General features: G+C 45.1%; 2 protein-coding genes across 3 annotated transcripts in view; both read left to right on the forward strand.

Moving 5' to 3' along the window:
• Positions 1-12,537, forward strand: part of LOC117387568 (NACHT, LRR and PYD domains-containing protein 3-like) — a 157,510-nt gene that overhangs the window by 137,525 nt on the left and 7,448 nt on the right. The gene's annotated exons all lie outside the window — the stretch shown is intronic.
• On the forward strand, positions 1,257-7,251 carry rgrb (retinal G protein coupled receptor b). Its single transcript, XM_033984380.2, has 7 exons — positions 1,257-1,550; positions 3,292-3,448; positions 4,718-4,839; positions 4,926-5,079; positions 5,758-5,875; positions 6,138-6,251; positions 6,630-7,251. The coding sequence occupies exons 1-7, from the start codon at positions 1,475-1,477 to the stop codon at positions 6,771-6,773; spliced, it is 885 nt and encodes a 294-aa protein (XP_033840271.1). The 5' UTR covers positions 1,257-1,474; the 3' UTR covers positions 6,774-7,251.

Consider the following 12,537-nt stretch of genomic DNA (forward strand, 5'->3'; position numbering starts at 1 on the left):
ACTTTTATATCTTTTATCGTTGGTTTATCGTTGGTTTATCGTTGGTTTTGTTCGATCCACGTTTGATCTGAAGTGTGTCGGTTGTTCTATTTCAGACTTTCACATCGTTTATCGTCTGCAGGGACAGAGGACACAAGACACAGGACACTGGACACTGGACACAGGAGACTGGACACAGGACATAGGACACAAGACACAGGACACAGGACAGTGGACACAGGACACTGGACACAGGACACTGGACAGTGGACACAGGACAGTAGACACTGGACACAGGACAGTGGACACTGGACACAGGACAGTGGACACTGGACAGTGGATACTGGACACAGGACATAGGACACAAGACACAGGACACTGGACACAGGACAGTGGACACAGGACACTGGACACTGGACACTGGACACAGGACATAGGACACAGGATACTGGACACAGGACACAGGACGGTGGACACTGGACAGTGGACACAGGACAGTAGACACAGGACACTGGACACAGGACAGTGGACACTGGACAGTGGACAGTGGACACAGGACAGTGGACACTGGACAGTGGACACAGGACAGTGGACACAGGACACAGGACAGTGGACACAGGACAGTGGACAGTGGACACTTGGGACTGTGCGAATGAGTTTGTTAATCTGACTCAGATTACAGCTCACGGTCTAATGATACTGTTTATGAGGTCAAAGGTCAGCGCAGGGGTCAGAGGTCACACGATCGTGCAGTCTCCGATCTGGAAGAGAAACGCTCCAGATGCCCCGGCTGACCTGGATCTGCTCCGAGGCACAGACGGGGCGAAAATGAGCCAAGCAAATAATTACAAAGACACGGCATTTTTTTCATTAAAGAGGAAATCTGTAACTTTTCTGGTGTGGGGGGGGTTTGAGGGTCGGCTTGTCTCCGTGGAGATGTTAGTGCGTTGTCTGGAATGTCCCGCAGTGTGGCATAAAACTTCACGAGGAAAAAAAAAAGCAGGTGATATGACGCCACCGGGACGTGTTACAGGTCAGATCTGTGGAGAGGCGACCCCGCTCACTGTATGAATGCACATCTCCGTGGAAACAGCCAGGCGGTTCCATCAGAAAAGTTCCACAGTGCACTTTTATGAACTGAACATTACATGAGCAGTGTCGTTTCTGATGACACAAAAACACAATTTCCCACAATCCTTTGAGAGTGTTTTTTTGTTTTTTTTGCGCGTGTCTCTTTAAACACTTCACTGAAAACCCCAAACTGTCACCAACTTTACGCACGCTGGTTACGCACGGCCAGGACGCGCAGACGCACACGGTTTTGCGCTTGTTAAGACATTCCTGCGCGGATTGCACCAGGGTTTTAGCGCAGATTAGCGGTTTCACGTGAAAGAGCCTTTATAACGCGCTTCCCGGGCGGACTGTGCGCTACTAGAGTCGAGTTTTTGCGCCGCGGGTGGAGCGTGGTTTTTTTTTTTGGAGACTCGGACGCGCCATGGCCGCACACGCGCTACCGGAGGGATTCGCAGAGTTTGACATGTTTCTGTTTGGGACCGCGCTGCTCGTGGGAGGTGAGTCCAGAGTCCTGAGGTGACCTGTGTGTGTGTGTGTGTGCGTGGGGGTGTGTGTGTGTGTGGGGTGTGTGTGTGTGTTTTCTCTTAAAGGGACAGGAGCCTAATAATAATCACATTTAACATCTGCAGCAGCAACACGATTATGAGGGATTAAAAACAAATAAAAACTTCACATCAGTTGGAGACACTTTGGTTCAAAAGTACAAACACATTTATTATTAAAGATGCATTGCGGAACTTTCCTATGGGAGGGTCCACCACTGTCTCGTCTCCATGGAGATTTAGCTGTTTTGTCTTTAATGTTCAGCTCACATCAGGAGTACTCTGTTACTTCAGTAAAAAGTGCAGATAAATACTCAAGTAAAAGTAAAAGTATCACGTGACAAAAGTACTTGAGTAAAAGTATTAAAGCATCTGTTTAAAATGTACGTAAAAAGAGTAAAAAGTAAAAGTATTTAACGCAGATTTTGACTCGTACAAGCTTCAAATGTCCAGTTTAAAAATGTAGTGGGAAGTACAGATACTGCTCTCAAATGTACTCAAGTAAAAATATCCACTTTAAAATGTACGTAAGTAAAGTACAGATACATAAAATATATACTTAAGTACAGTACTTTACTACTTTTACTTCGTTATGTTACGTCACGGCTGGTTTGTGATCGGCCGATTGACTTTGTTGATTATTTTAACAAAACAAATTGATTTAAATGTTTGTGTTCATCAGGTCAATCTGGTACTACAGTTAACTCAAATACTACTACTACTACTACTACTACTACTACTGCTACTACTACTTCTACTACTACATACCCAGTGCTGTCTGTCCATCGTACTGGTCTGTGCTGTGGCTTTAGTGGAAACTGTTGTGTCCTTGGGCAAGACACTTCACCCCCCTCTCGTACTGTGTGTGTGGAGTGTGTGTCAGAGAGTTAGAAATATGCCCCACCTGACCCTCTCTCCTCCTCTCCTCTTCTCTTCTCCTCTTCTCTTCTCTTCCTCCTCACACGTTACATAAATCTTCTTCTCTGTTCTTCTCCTCCTCTCCTCCTCTTCTCTTCCCCTTCTCTTCTCTTCTCCTCCTCTTCTCTCCTCCTCCTCATATGTTACATAAATCTTCTTCTCCTCCTCTCTCCTCTCTCCTCCTCTCTCTTCCTCTCCTCTTCTCTTCTCCTCCTCCTCACATGTTACATAAATCTTCTTCTCTGTTCTTCTCCTCCTCTCTCCTCCTCTCCTCTTCTCTTCTCCTCCTCCTCATATGTTACATAAATCTTCTTCTCTGTTCTTCTCCTCCTCTTCTCTTCTTCTCTGTTCTTCTCCTCTCTCCTCTCTCCTCCTCTCTTCTCCTCCTCTTCTCTTCTCCTCCTCCTCATATGTTACATAAATCTTCTTCTCTGTTCTTCTCCTCCTCTCTCCTCTCTCCTCCTCTCTTCTTCTCTTCTTCTCTTCTCCTTCTCTTCTCTTCTCCTCCTCTTCTCTCCTCCTCCTCTCCTCTTCTCTCCTCCTCCTCACATGTTACATAAATCTCCTCCTCTCTCCTCCTCTTCACCTCCTCTCCTCTTCTCTCCTCCTCCTCACACGTTACATAAATCTTCTTCTCCTCCTCTCTCCTCCTCTCCTCTTCTCTCCTCCTCCTCACACGTTACATAAATCTTCTCTGTTCTTCTCCTCCTCTCTCCTCCTCTCCTCTTCTCCTCCTCCTCCTCACACGTTACATAAATCTTCTTCCTCTCTTCCGCAGGAGTGCTCGGGTTCTTCTTGAACACGATCTCTGTTCTGTCGTTCATCTCGGTGAAGCAGATGAGGACGCCCAGTAACTTCTTCGTCTTTAATTTGGCTCTGGCCGATCTGAGTCTGAACATCAACGGCCTGACTGCGGCCTACGCGTCCTACCTGAGGTCTGAAGAGCCTACAGCACTCACGATATTTACAGCACGATATTTACCACACGATATTTACCACTCGATATTTACAAAACACGATATTTACAAAACATGATATTTACAACACGATATTTACCACACGATATTTACAAAACACGATATTTACAAAACATGATATTTACCACACGATATTTACAAAACACGATATTTACAAAACACGATATTTACCACACGATATTTACAAAACACGATATTTACAAAACACGATATTTACAAAACACAATATTTACCACACGATATTTACAAAACATGATATTTACAAAACACAATATTTACCACACGATATTTACAAAACATGATATTTACAAAACACAATATTTACCACACGATATTTACAAAACATGATATTTACAAAACACAATATTTACCACATGATATTTACCACATGATATTTACAAAACACAATATTTACCACACGATATTTACCACACAATATTTACCACACGATATTTACCACACAATATTTACCACACGATATTTACCACACAATATTTACCACACGATATTTACCACACAATATTTACCACATGACATTTACCACACGACATTTACCACACAATATTTACCACACGATATTTACAAAACACGATATTTACCACACGATATTTACAAAACACGATATTTACCACACGATATTTACAAAACACGATATTTACCACACGATATTTACCACACGACATTTACCACACGATATTTAACATTCACGATATTTACGAAACACAATATTTACCACACACGATATTTACCAACTCTGTGTGTCTCTGTGTTTGTGTGTGTATTTGTGTCTGTGTGTGTCTTTGTGTGCGTCTCTGTGTGTGTTTCTGTGTCTCTGTGTGTGTCTCTGTGTGTCTCTGTGTGTGTCTCTGTGTCTCTCTGTCTCTGTGTGTCTGTGTCTCTGTGTGCGTCTCTGTGTCTCTGTGTCTCTCTGTCTCTGTGTCTCTGTGCCTCTCTGTGCCTCTCTGTGTCTCTCTGTGTCTCTCTGTGTCTCTGTGTCTCTGTGTGTGTCTCTGTGTGCGTCTCTGTGTCTCTGTGTCTCTGTGTGTCTGTGTCTCTGTGTGCGTCTCTGTGTCTCTGTGTCTCTGTGTGTCTGTGTCTCTGTGTGCGTCTCTGTGTCTCTGTGTGTGTCTCTGTGTCTCTGTGTCTCTCTGTGTCTCTGTGTCTCTGTGTGTGTCTCTGTGTCTCTCTGTGTCTCTGTGTGTCTCTGTGTCTCTGTGTGCGTCTCAGGTACTGGCCTTTCGGGGCGGAGGGCTGCAGGATGCACGGGTTCCAGGGCATGATCTCTGTTCTGGCCTCCATCAGTTTCATGGCCGCCATCGCCTGGGACAGATACCACGTCTACTGCACACGTCAGTACAAATACTACAAATACTCTACTCCTGCGGTACAAATACTACTGCTTGAGCGGTGCCGTGTACTGTGTTGTCTCCTCCAGGGCAGAAGCTGTTCTGGAGCACCACCATCACCATGAGCTCCCTGATCTGGATCCTGTCTGTGGCCTGGGCCGCGGTGCCTCTGTTTGGATGGGGCGTGTACGACTTTGAACCGATGAAGACCTGCTGCACTCTGGACTACAGCAAGGGAGACAGGTACTACTACTACTACTACTACTACTACTACTACTACTACTACTACTACAACAGAGGAGACAGTTACTACTACTACTACTGAGAGTAAAGGGGCGAGTACGACTTTGAACCAACAAAGATCTGCTGCACTCTGGACTACAGCAAGGGAGATAGGTACTACTACTACTACAGCAAGGGAGACAGGTACTACTACTACAGCAAGGGAGACAGGTACTACTACTACTACAGCAAGGGAGACAGGTACTACTACTACTACTACTACTACAACAACAACAGAGGAGACAGTTACTACTACTGCTACTGAGAGTAAAGGGGCATGTACGACTTTGAACCGATGAAGACCTGCTGCACTCTGGACTACAGCAAGGGAGACAGGTACTACTACTACTACAGCAAGGGAGACAGGTACTACTACTACTACTACTACAACAACAACAGAGGAGACAGTTACTACTACTGCTACTGAGAGTAAAGAGGCCTGTACAACTTTGAACCAACAAAGACCTGCTGCACTCTGGACCCTTCAATATGACGCATGTTTTATTTACAGGGATTACATCACATACATGTATATACTTTACTATAGTACCTTTACATATTGTACTTCTTTACAGGGATTACATCACATACATGTATATACTTTACTATAGTACATTTACATACTGTACTTCTGTACAGGGATTACATCACGTACATGGTGAGTCTGGTGGTGTTGTACTTGGCGTTCCCCTCCATCACCATGCTCTCCTGCTACGACTCCATCTACAAGTACTTCAAGAAGATACACAACCAGAAGGTGAGTATTATATATTATATATATTACACTGATGTAAGTTTATTTAACGCCACCAGGGGGCGACTCTCACTTCAGCCGTTATGTTGGACTGATTTCTGTTCAGATTAACCGTTCTCTAAAAGTCTCTCCATCTCTCCTCCCTCTCTCTCCCCCCTCCTTCTCCCTCTCCCCTCTCCTCTCCTCCCCCTCTCTCCTCCCTCTCCCCCCCCTCTCCTCCCCTCCCTCTCCTCCCTCTCCCCTCTCTCCCTCTCTCCTCTCTCAGTTCAACACGTCTCTTCCTCTCCAGACGATGTTGATGTGCTGGGGGCCGTACGTGCTCATGTGTGTCATCGCCTGTTTCACTGACGTCACAGTGATCTCCCCCAAGATCAGGATGGTACGTGTGTGTGTGTGTGTGTGTGTGTGTGTGTGTGTGTGTGTGTGTGTCTCTGTGTGTGTGTGTCTTTATTCTGTTTCACACTGGGTGAAGTGTTTTGCCTAAAGACACAAAGACAGAGCTCGGTCCAGACTCGATCCTCTGACTTTGTGGTTGGGCGATAATAATAATAATAATAATAATAATAATAATAATGATGATAATGATAATAATAATTGTATTATTATTATTATTATTATTATTAAAAATAATGATAATGATAATAATAATAATGATAATAATGATAATAATAATGATAATGATAATGATAATGATAATGATAATGATAATGATAATAATAATAATAATAATAATAATAATACTCTGTCCTTCGTCCAGGCTCTGCCCGTCATCGCCAAAACAAACCCGATCTTCAACGCTCTGCTTTACTCCTTCAACAACGAGTTTTATCGACCCGGAGTCTGGAACTTTTTGACGGGACAGAAGATCACGGAGCCTCTGGAGGGAAAGAAATCCAAATGAGACGAGCGCTCAGAGCGCCGCGGCGACGGCGTGGAGTTAAAGCTACACTCAGTCGTTTTCTTTTGTTTCAGTCTTGATATATTTTGTGTAAATGAAACTTAAACTTGGATTAAAAACATGAAAACCAGAAACAGTTGATTTGAAACAGTTTGGTCTGAAGTTCCTCCTCACTCACTTCATCAGAACGTCCTCACTACTCACCAGGATGAGTTTAGAAGCACTTTTCACAACAACTAGCATGCTAACACGCACCTCTGAGCTGCTTAAGTCACAGGACAAACGTGGCTCAGACTTTAAACGTTCGATGGGACGTCCCAGGAGCAGGTGAACGTCTCAGGGTTTAATGATACTGGACTGTGAAGATGAAAAAGTTCCTGAGTGGTGCTTTAAAGTTCACCACAGGCCTCACTCTGTTTATGATCAGATTCATCAGCCTTTTTCTGTAAAATAAGATGAATAAACACATTTGTACAACTGGAAGGATTGTTTATTCGTTTATTTATTTGTTCATTGTTTCTTTGTTAATTTGTTTGTTTATTCCTCTATTTATTGATTGATTGATTTAATTGTTTGTAGTAGAGCCTGTCAGTTGGTGAAGGGGCTGCAGCTGGAGTTACATTGCCCCCCTGAGCAGCACAGAGAGAAGGATAAGTCAGGTGTTGGGGAAGATAGGGGCTGGGTTGGCTCAGTAGAGAAGCTTTGTACATGTTTAGAGCTGCAAACTTTGAGGATTCCATGAACAGATACATGCTGGTTTCAGGGTAAGGACTAAGCCGAGGCAGGCGTAGGTAGCTGCCTCCTGCACCTGCCAAGCCCAGTTCAGTTGACTTTTCTCCAGGCCCCACTCGACATTCCAACCCCAGCCCGTCAGCTCCAGGAACCATCACAGGCTTGTGGAGGCTTGGGGGTGTCCCCTCGTAGAGGCCAAGATATCCATTAGCAGGTTTACGACTGTCCAGTGTGGCATCAGGTTTATAAATGAGCTCCGGGAGACCATCTCTGCTGTAACCAAGGAGGAGGCCAGCGGACTCTCGGCTCTTGTCAGAAGGCAGCGCTCTGATCCCTGGATACGCCACTCCGCTGTGGAGGCGGAGACCATCATGCATCAGGGCACCTCGTTCCAATCCCATGGCAGCCGGGGGGGTTAACCTTGCATCCACCATGGTATAAGCGTTGTGGTTTCCTCGTCTTAGTTCCAGGTTTCTTTCGGTCTTGACATCATGAACAGATGTTCCCCTTTACAGAAGATGCAGAATATGAAGTTTAAAACAAAGAGACACGCGTGACTTGTTTAAACAGTAAAGGTGTTGTTGAAGTTATATAGGCCAGTGTTTCTCAAAGTGTGGTACGTGTGTTAAGGTCCTTCAAAAATCAAAAATGTGTTGACACCGATCATGATCATAGCCCGCTTAAATAGTACATTTTCATAATTCCAAACATATAATGTTTGGGTCCCCGGCCTCATAGGCTGTAAGAAAAAGCAAAGCCTGACGATCCTGGCCCCTTATAGGCTGCTATAGTCAACGCTAGAACTGCAGCGCTCACTCTCATACCCTCCGCTCCCTCTCTTTTCCTAAAGCCTGTGTCCGTAAGGGGCTGGTGCATGAAGATCTGAGTGGCAGTCGAAGGCGGGGGCCTCGACGACCGGATCTCTGGACATGGAGACTGGCTCTGGGGATGTGGAATGTCACCTCGCTGGGGGGGAAGGAGCCTGAGCTTGTGCGGGAGGTTGAGCGTTACCGGCTAGATATAGTCGGCCTCACCTCCACGCACAGCTCGGGCTCTGGAACCCAACTCCTTGAGAGGGGTTGGACTCTCCATTTCTCTGGCGTTGCCCGCGGGGAGCGGCGGCGAGCTGGTGTGGGCTTGCTCCTTGCCCCACAGCTCAGCCGCTGCGTGTTGGGGTTCACTCCGGTGAACGAGAGGGTCGCGTCCCTGCGCCCTCGGGTCGGGGACAGGTCTCTCACTGTTGTGTCGGCCTACGGGCCAAACAGCAGTGCAGAGTACCCGGCCTTCTTGGAGTCCCTGGGAGGGGTACTAGACAGTGCACCAACTGGGGACTCCGTTGTTCTCCTGGGGGACTTCAACGCCCATGTGGGTAACGACAGTGACACTTGAAGGGGCGTGATTGGGAAGAACGACCTCCCCGATCTGAACCCGAGTGGTGTTTTGTTATTGGACTTCTGTGCTAGTCACAGTTTGTCCATAACAAACACCATGTTCGAGCACAAGGGTGTCCATCGGTGCACGTGGCACCAGGACACTCTAGGTCGGAGGTCGATGATCGACTTTGTTGTCGTATCATCTGACCTCCGACCGCGTGTCTTGGACACTCGGGTGAAGAGAGGGGCTGAGCTGTCAACTGATCACCACCTGGTGGTGAGTTGGATCTGCTGGCGGAGGAGGAAGCCGGACAGACCTGGCAGGCCCAAGTGCATTGTGAGGGTCTGAGCTGTGTTTGCTGTGGTTGTTGTTGTACTTGTGCGTCGTCTTCCTCTGACTTGTCTTCCTCCAGGACATTGGACAGGGATCCACCATCATATTCACTGTTAATATAACTTTAACTAAATTGACTTTTTAAATGTTTGTACAGTTCTAAATCACAGCAGCAGTCGCCTCACAGGATCAAAACTGTTTAACCAACACAAAGTCACAGAATCAACAGAGGAACAGTCACTGGTCCAGTTACACAGAACATCAAGTATAAATGCAGTACTTTCAAGAGTCAGTATGGGACTGGCCCCAGCTGTAGATAACAGAGGTGTAAATAGAGAACAGACCATGGAGAGACTGTCTTTAGACCTGGTTTAGTCCCGGTTTAGTCCTGCTTTAGTCCTGGTTTAGTCCTGGTTTAGTCCTGGTTTAGTCCCAGTTTAGTCCCGGTTTAGACCTGGTTTAGTCCCAGTTTAGTCCTGGTTTAGTCCTGGTTTAGTCCCAGTTTAGTCCCGGTTTAGACCTGGTTTAGTCCCAGTTTAGTCCCGGTTTAGTCCTGGTTTAGTCCTTGTTTAGTCCCAGTTTAGTCCTTGTTTAGTCCCAGTTTAGTCCTGGTTTAGTCCCGGTTTAGTCCCAGTTTAGTCCCGGTTTAGTCCCGGTTTAGTCCCGGTTTAGTCCCGGTTTAGTCCCGGTTTAGTCCCGGTTTAGTCCTGGTTTAGTCCTTGTTTAGTCCTGGTTTAGTCCTGGTTTAGTCCTTGTTTAGTCCTGTTTTAGTCCTGGTTTAGTCCTGCTTTAGTCCCAGTTTAGTCCTGGTTTAGTCCTGCTTTAGTCCTGCTTTAGTCCCAGTTTAGACCTGGTTTAGTCCTGCTTTAGTCCTGCTTTAGTCCCAGTTTAGTCCTGGTTTAGTCCTGGTTTAGTCCTTGTTTAGTCCTGGTTTAGTCCTGGTTTAGTCCTGGTTTAGTCCTTGTTTAGTCCTGGTTTAGTCCCAGTTTAGTCCTGCTTTAGTCCTGGTTTAGTCCTTGTTTAGTCCTAGTTTAGTCCTGGTTTAGTCCTTGTTTAGTCCCAGTTTAGTCCTTTTTTTATTCCCAGTTTAGTCCTTGTTTAGTCCCAGTTTAGTCCTGGTTTAGTCCCGGTTTAGTCCTGCTTTAGTCCTGGTTTAGTCCCGGTTTAGTCCCAGTTTAGTCCTGGTTTAGTCCCGGTTTAGTCCCGGTTTAGTCCCGGTTTAGTCCCGGTTTAGTCCTGGTTTAGTCCTGGTTTAGTCCCGGTTTAGTCCTTGTTTAGTCCTGGTTTAGTCCTGGTTTAGTCCTTGTTTAGTCCTGGTTTAGTCCTGGTTTAGTCCTGGTTTAGTCCTTGTTTAGTCCTGGTTTAGTCCTTGTTTAGTCCTGTTTTAGTCCTGGTTTAGTCCTGGTTTAGTCCTGGTTTAGTCCTTGTTTAGTCCTGTTTTAGTCCTGGTTTAGTCCTGCTTTAGTCCCAGTTTAGTCCTGGTTTAGTCCTGCTTTAGTCCTGCTTTAGTCCCAGTTTAGACCTGGTTTAGTCCTGCTTTAGTCCTGCTTTAGTCCCAGTTTAGTCCTGGTTTAGTCCTTGTTTAGTCCTGGTTTAGACCTGGTTTAGTCCTGGTTTAGTCCTGCTTTAGTCCTGCTTTAGTCCCAGTTTAGTCCTGGTTTAGTCCTGCTTTAGTCCTGGTTTAGTCCTGGTTTAGTCCTGCTTTAGTCCTGCTTTAGTCCCAGTTTAGTCCTGGTTTAGTCCTGTTTTAGTCCTGCTTTAGTCCTGGTTTAGTCCTGGTTTAGTCCTGGTTTAGTCCCAGTTTAGTCCTGGTTTAGTCCTGTTTTAGTCCTGGTTTAGACCTTGTTTAGTCCTGGTTTAGTCCTGGTTTAGTCCTGGTCTGAACCGGAGTGTTCGTCTCATATTTGTTTCCTTCTGGCTCATTTCATACTCAGAGCTCAGGGGCAGCTCCTGTCACTCAGCCGAGTGAAGCCCCGCCCACCTGGACTACAGCCAATAGAAGAGCGAGTGAGTCACACCAGGAAGAACCTCACACCCAAGAGACTTCAACACTGCACTTTTCCCCGAGACACTTTGGACTCTTCAGATCTGCTCAGGTTTCACTAGTTTGAGTTTATTCAACACTAGGTTTAGTCCTGGTTTAGTCCTGGTTTAGTCCTGGTTTAGACCTGGTTTAGCCCTGGTTTAGCCCTGGTTTAGTCCTGGTTCGATCTTGGTTTAGACCTGGTTTAGTCCTGGTTTAGTCCTGGTTTAGCCCTGGTTTAGCCCTGGTTTAGCCCTGGTTTAGCCCTGGTTTTGTCGTGGTTTAGACCTGGTTTAGTCCTGGTTTAGTCCTGGTTTGGTCTTGGTTTAGACCTGGTTTAGACCTGGTTTAGTCCTGGTTTAGCCCTGGTTTAGCCCTGGTTTTGTCGTGGTTTAGACGTGGTTTAGTCCTGCTTTAGTCCTAAACTTTAGATCTGGTTTAGTCCTGGTTTAGTTCTGGTTTAGACCTGGTTGAGTCCAGGTTTAGTCTTGGTTTATTTCTAAATGTTAGATCTGGTTTAGTCTTGGTTCATTTCCTGGTTTATTTCCTGTTCATTTCCTGTTTATTTCCTGTTCATTTCCTGTTTATTTCCTGTTTATTTCCTGTTTATTTCCTGTTCATTTCCTGTTCATTTCCTGTTTATTTCCTGTTCATTTCCTGTTTATTTCCTGTTTATTTCCTGTTATCGTCCTTGTTCTTGAATAGACATAATTGTGTTTTTCGATGGTTTTAAATGACTTTTATTTCTCACATATTTATAAAGATTTGCTTTAATCGTCTTCTGGCAGTGATTTGGACTTTTGGGCTGTGGATTTAATTAAAATGAGATTGTGTTTGGTTTTGGTCGTGTCTTTTGGTTCATTCTGTGGCTTTTTCATTTCTATTATTGAATATTTCATTACATTTGGTCTTTTTATTCTGTTATATTTAGTGGTTTTCTTGAGTCGTACAAAGTATTGTCTGGATTTACACACGTGGACAAAATCGTTGGTCCCTTCGATTTCACAGTGGTCAGAGAAACAACTTGAATCTGACAAATTTTAAAATAAATACAATTTTTATGAAATGTAACCAATGACAGTCAGACATTGCCTTTCAACCATGATTCAACAGAATTATTTAAAAATAATAATAAACTCATGAAACAGGCCTGGACAAAAATGGTTCCCCTAGAAAAGACTGAAAATAATGTGACCAAAGGGACGTGTTAATCCAACGTGTGTCACTAATCAGCAACACAGGTGTCTACAGTCTTATAATGAGTCGGTGAGTCTGTACATGGAGCTACAGTCACTGTGCTGTTTG

The sequence above is a fragment of the Periophthalmus magnuspinnatus genome, chromosome 19 (assembly GCF_009829125.3).
Source record: "Periophthalmus magnuspinnatus isolate fPerMag1 chromosome 19, fPerMag1.2.pri, whole genome shotgun sequence".
Lineage (NCBI taxonomy): Eukaryota > Metazoa > Chordata > Actinopteri > Gobiiformes > Gobiidae > Periophthalmus > Periophthalmus magnuspinnatus.

Excerpts from the sequence above, each read along its gene's own strand:
- rgrb (XM_033984380.2), top strand. The coding sequence starts at position 1,475 with ATGGCCGCACACGCGCTACCGGAGGGATTCGCAGAGTTTGACATGTTT. Across the intron at positions 4,840-4,925 it reads ATACCACGTCTACTGCACAC|GGCAGAAGCTGTTCTGGAGC; the intron begins GTCAGTACAAAT and ends TGTCTCCTCCAG. Across the intron at positions 5,080-5,757 it reads GACTACAGCAAGGGAGACAG|GGATTACATCACGTACATGG; the intron begins GTACTACTACTA and ends ACTTCTGTACAG.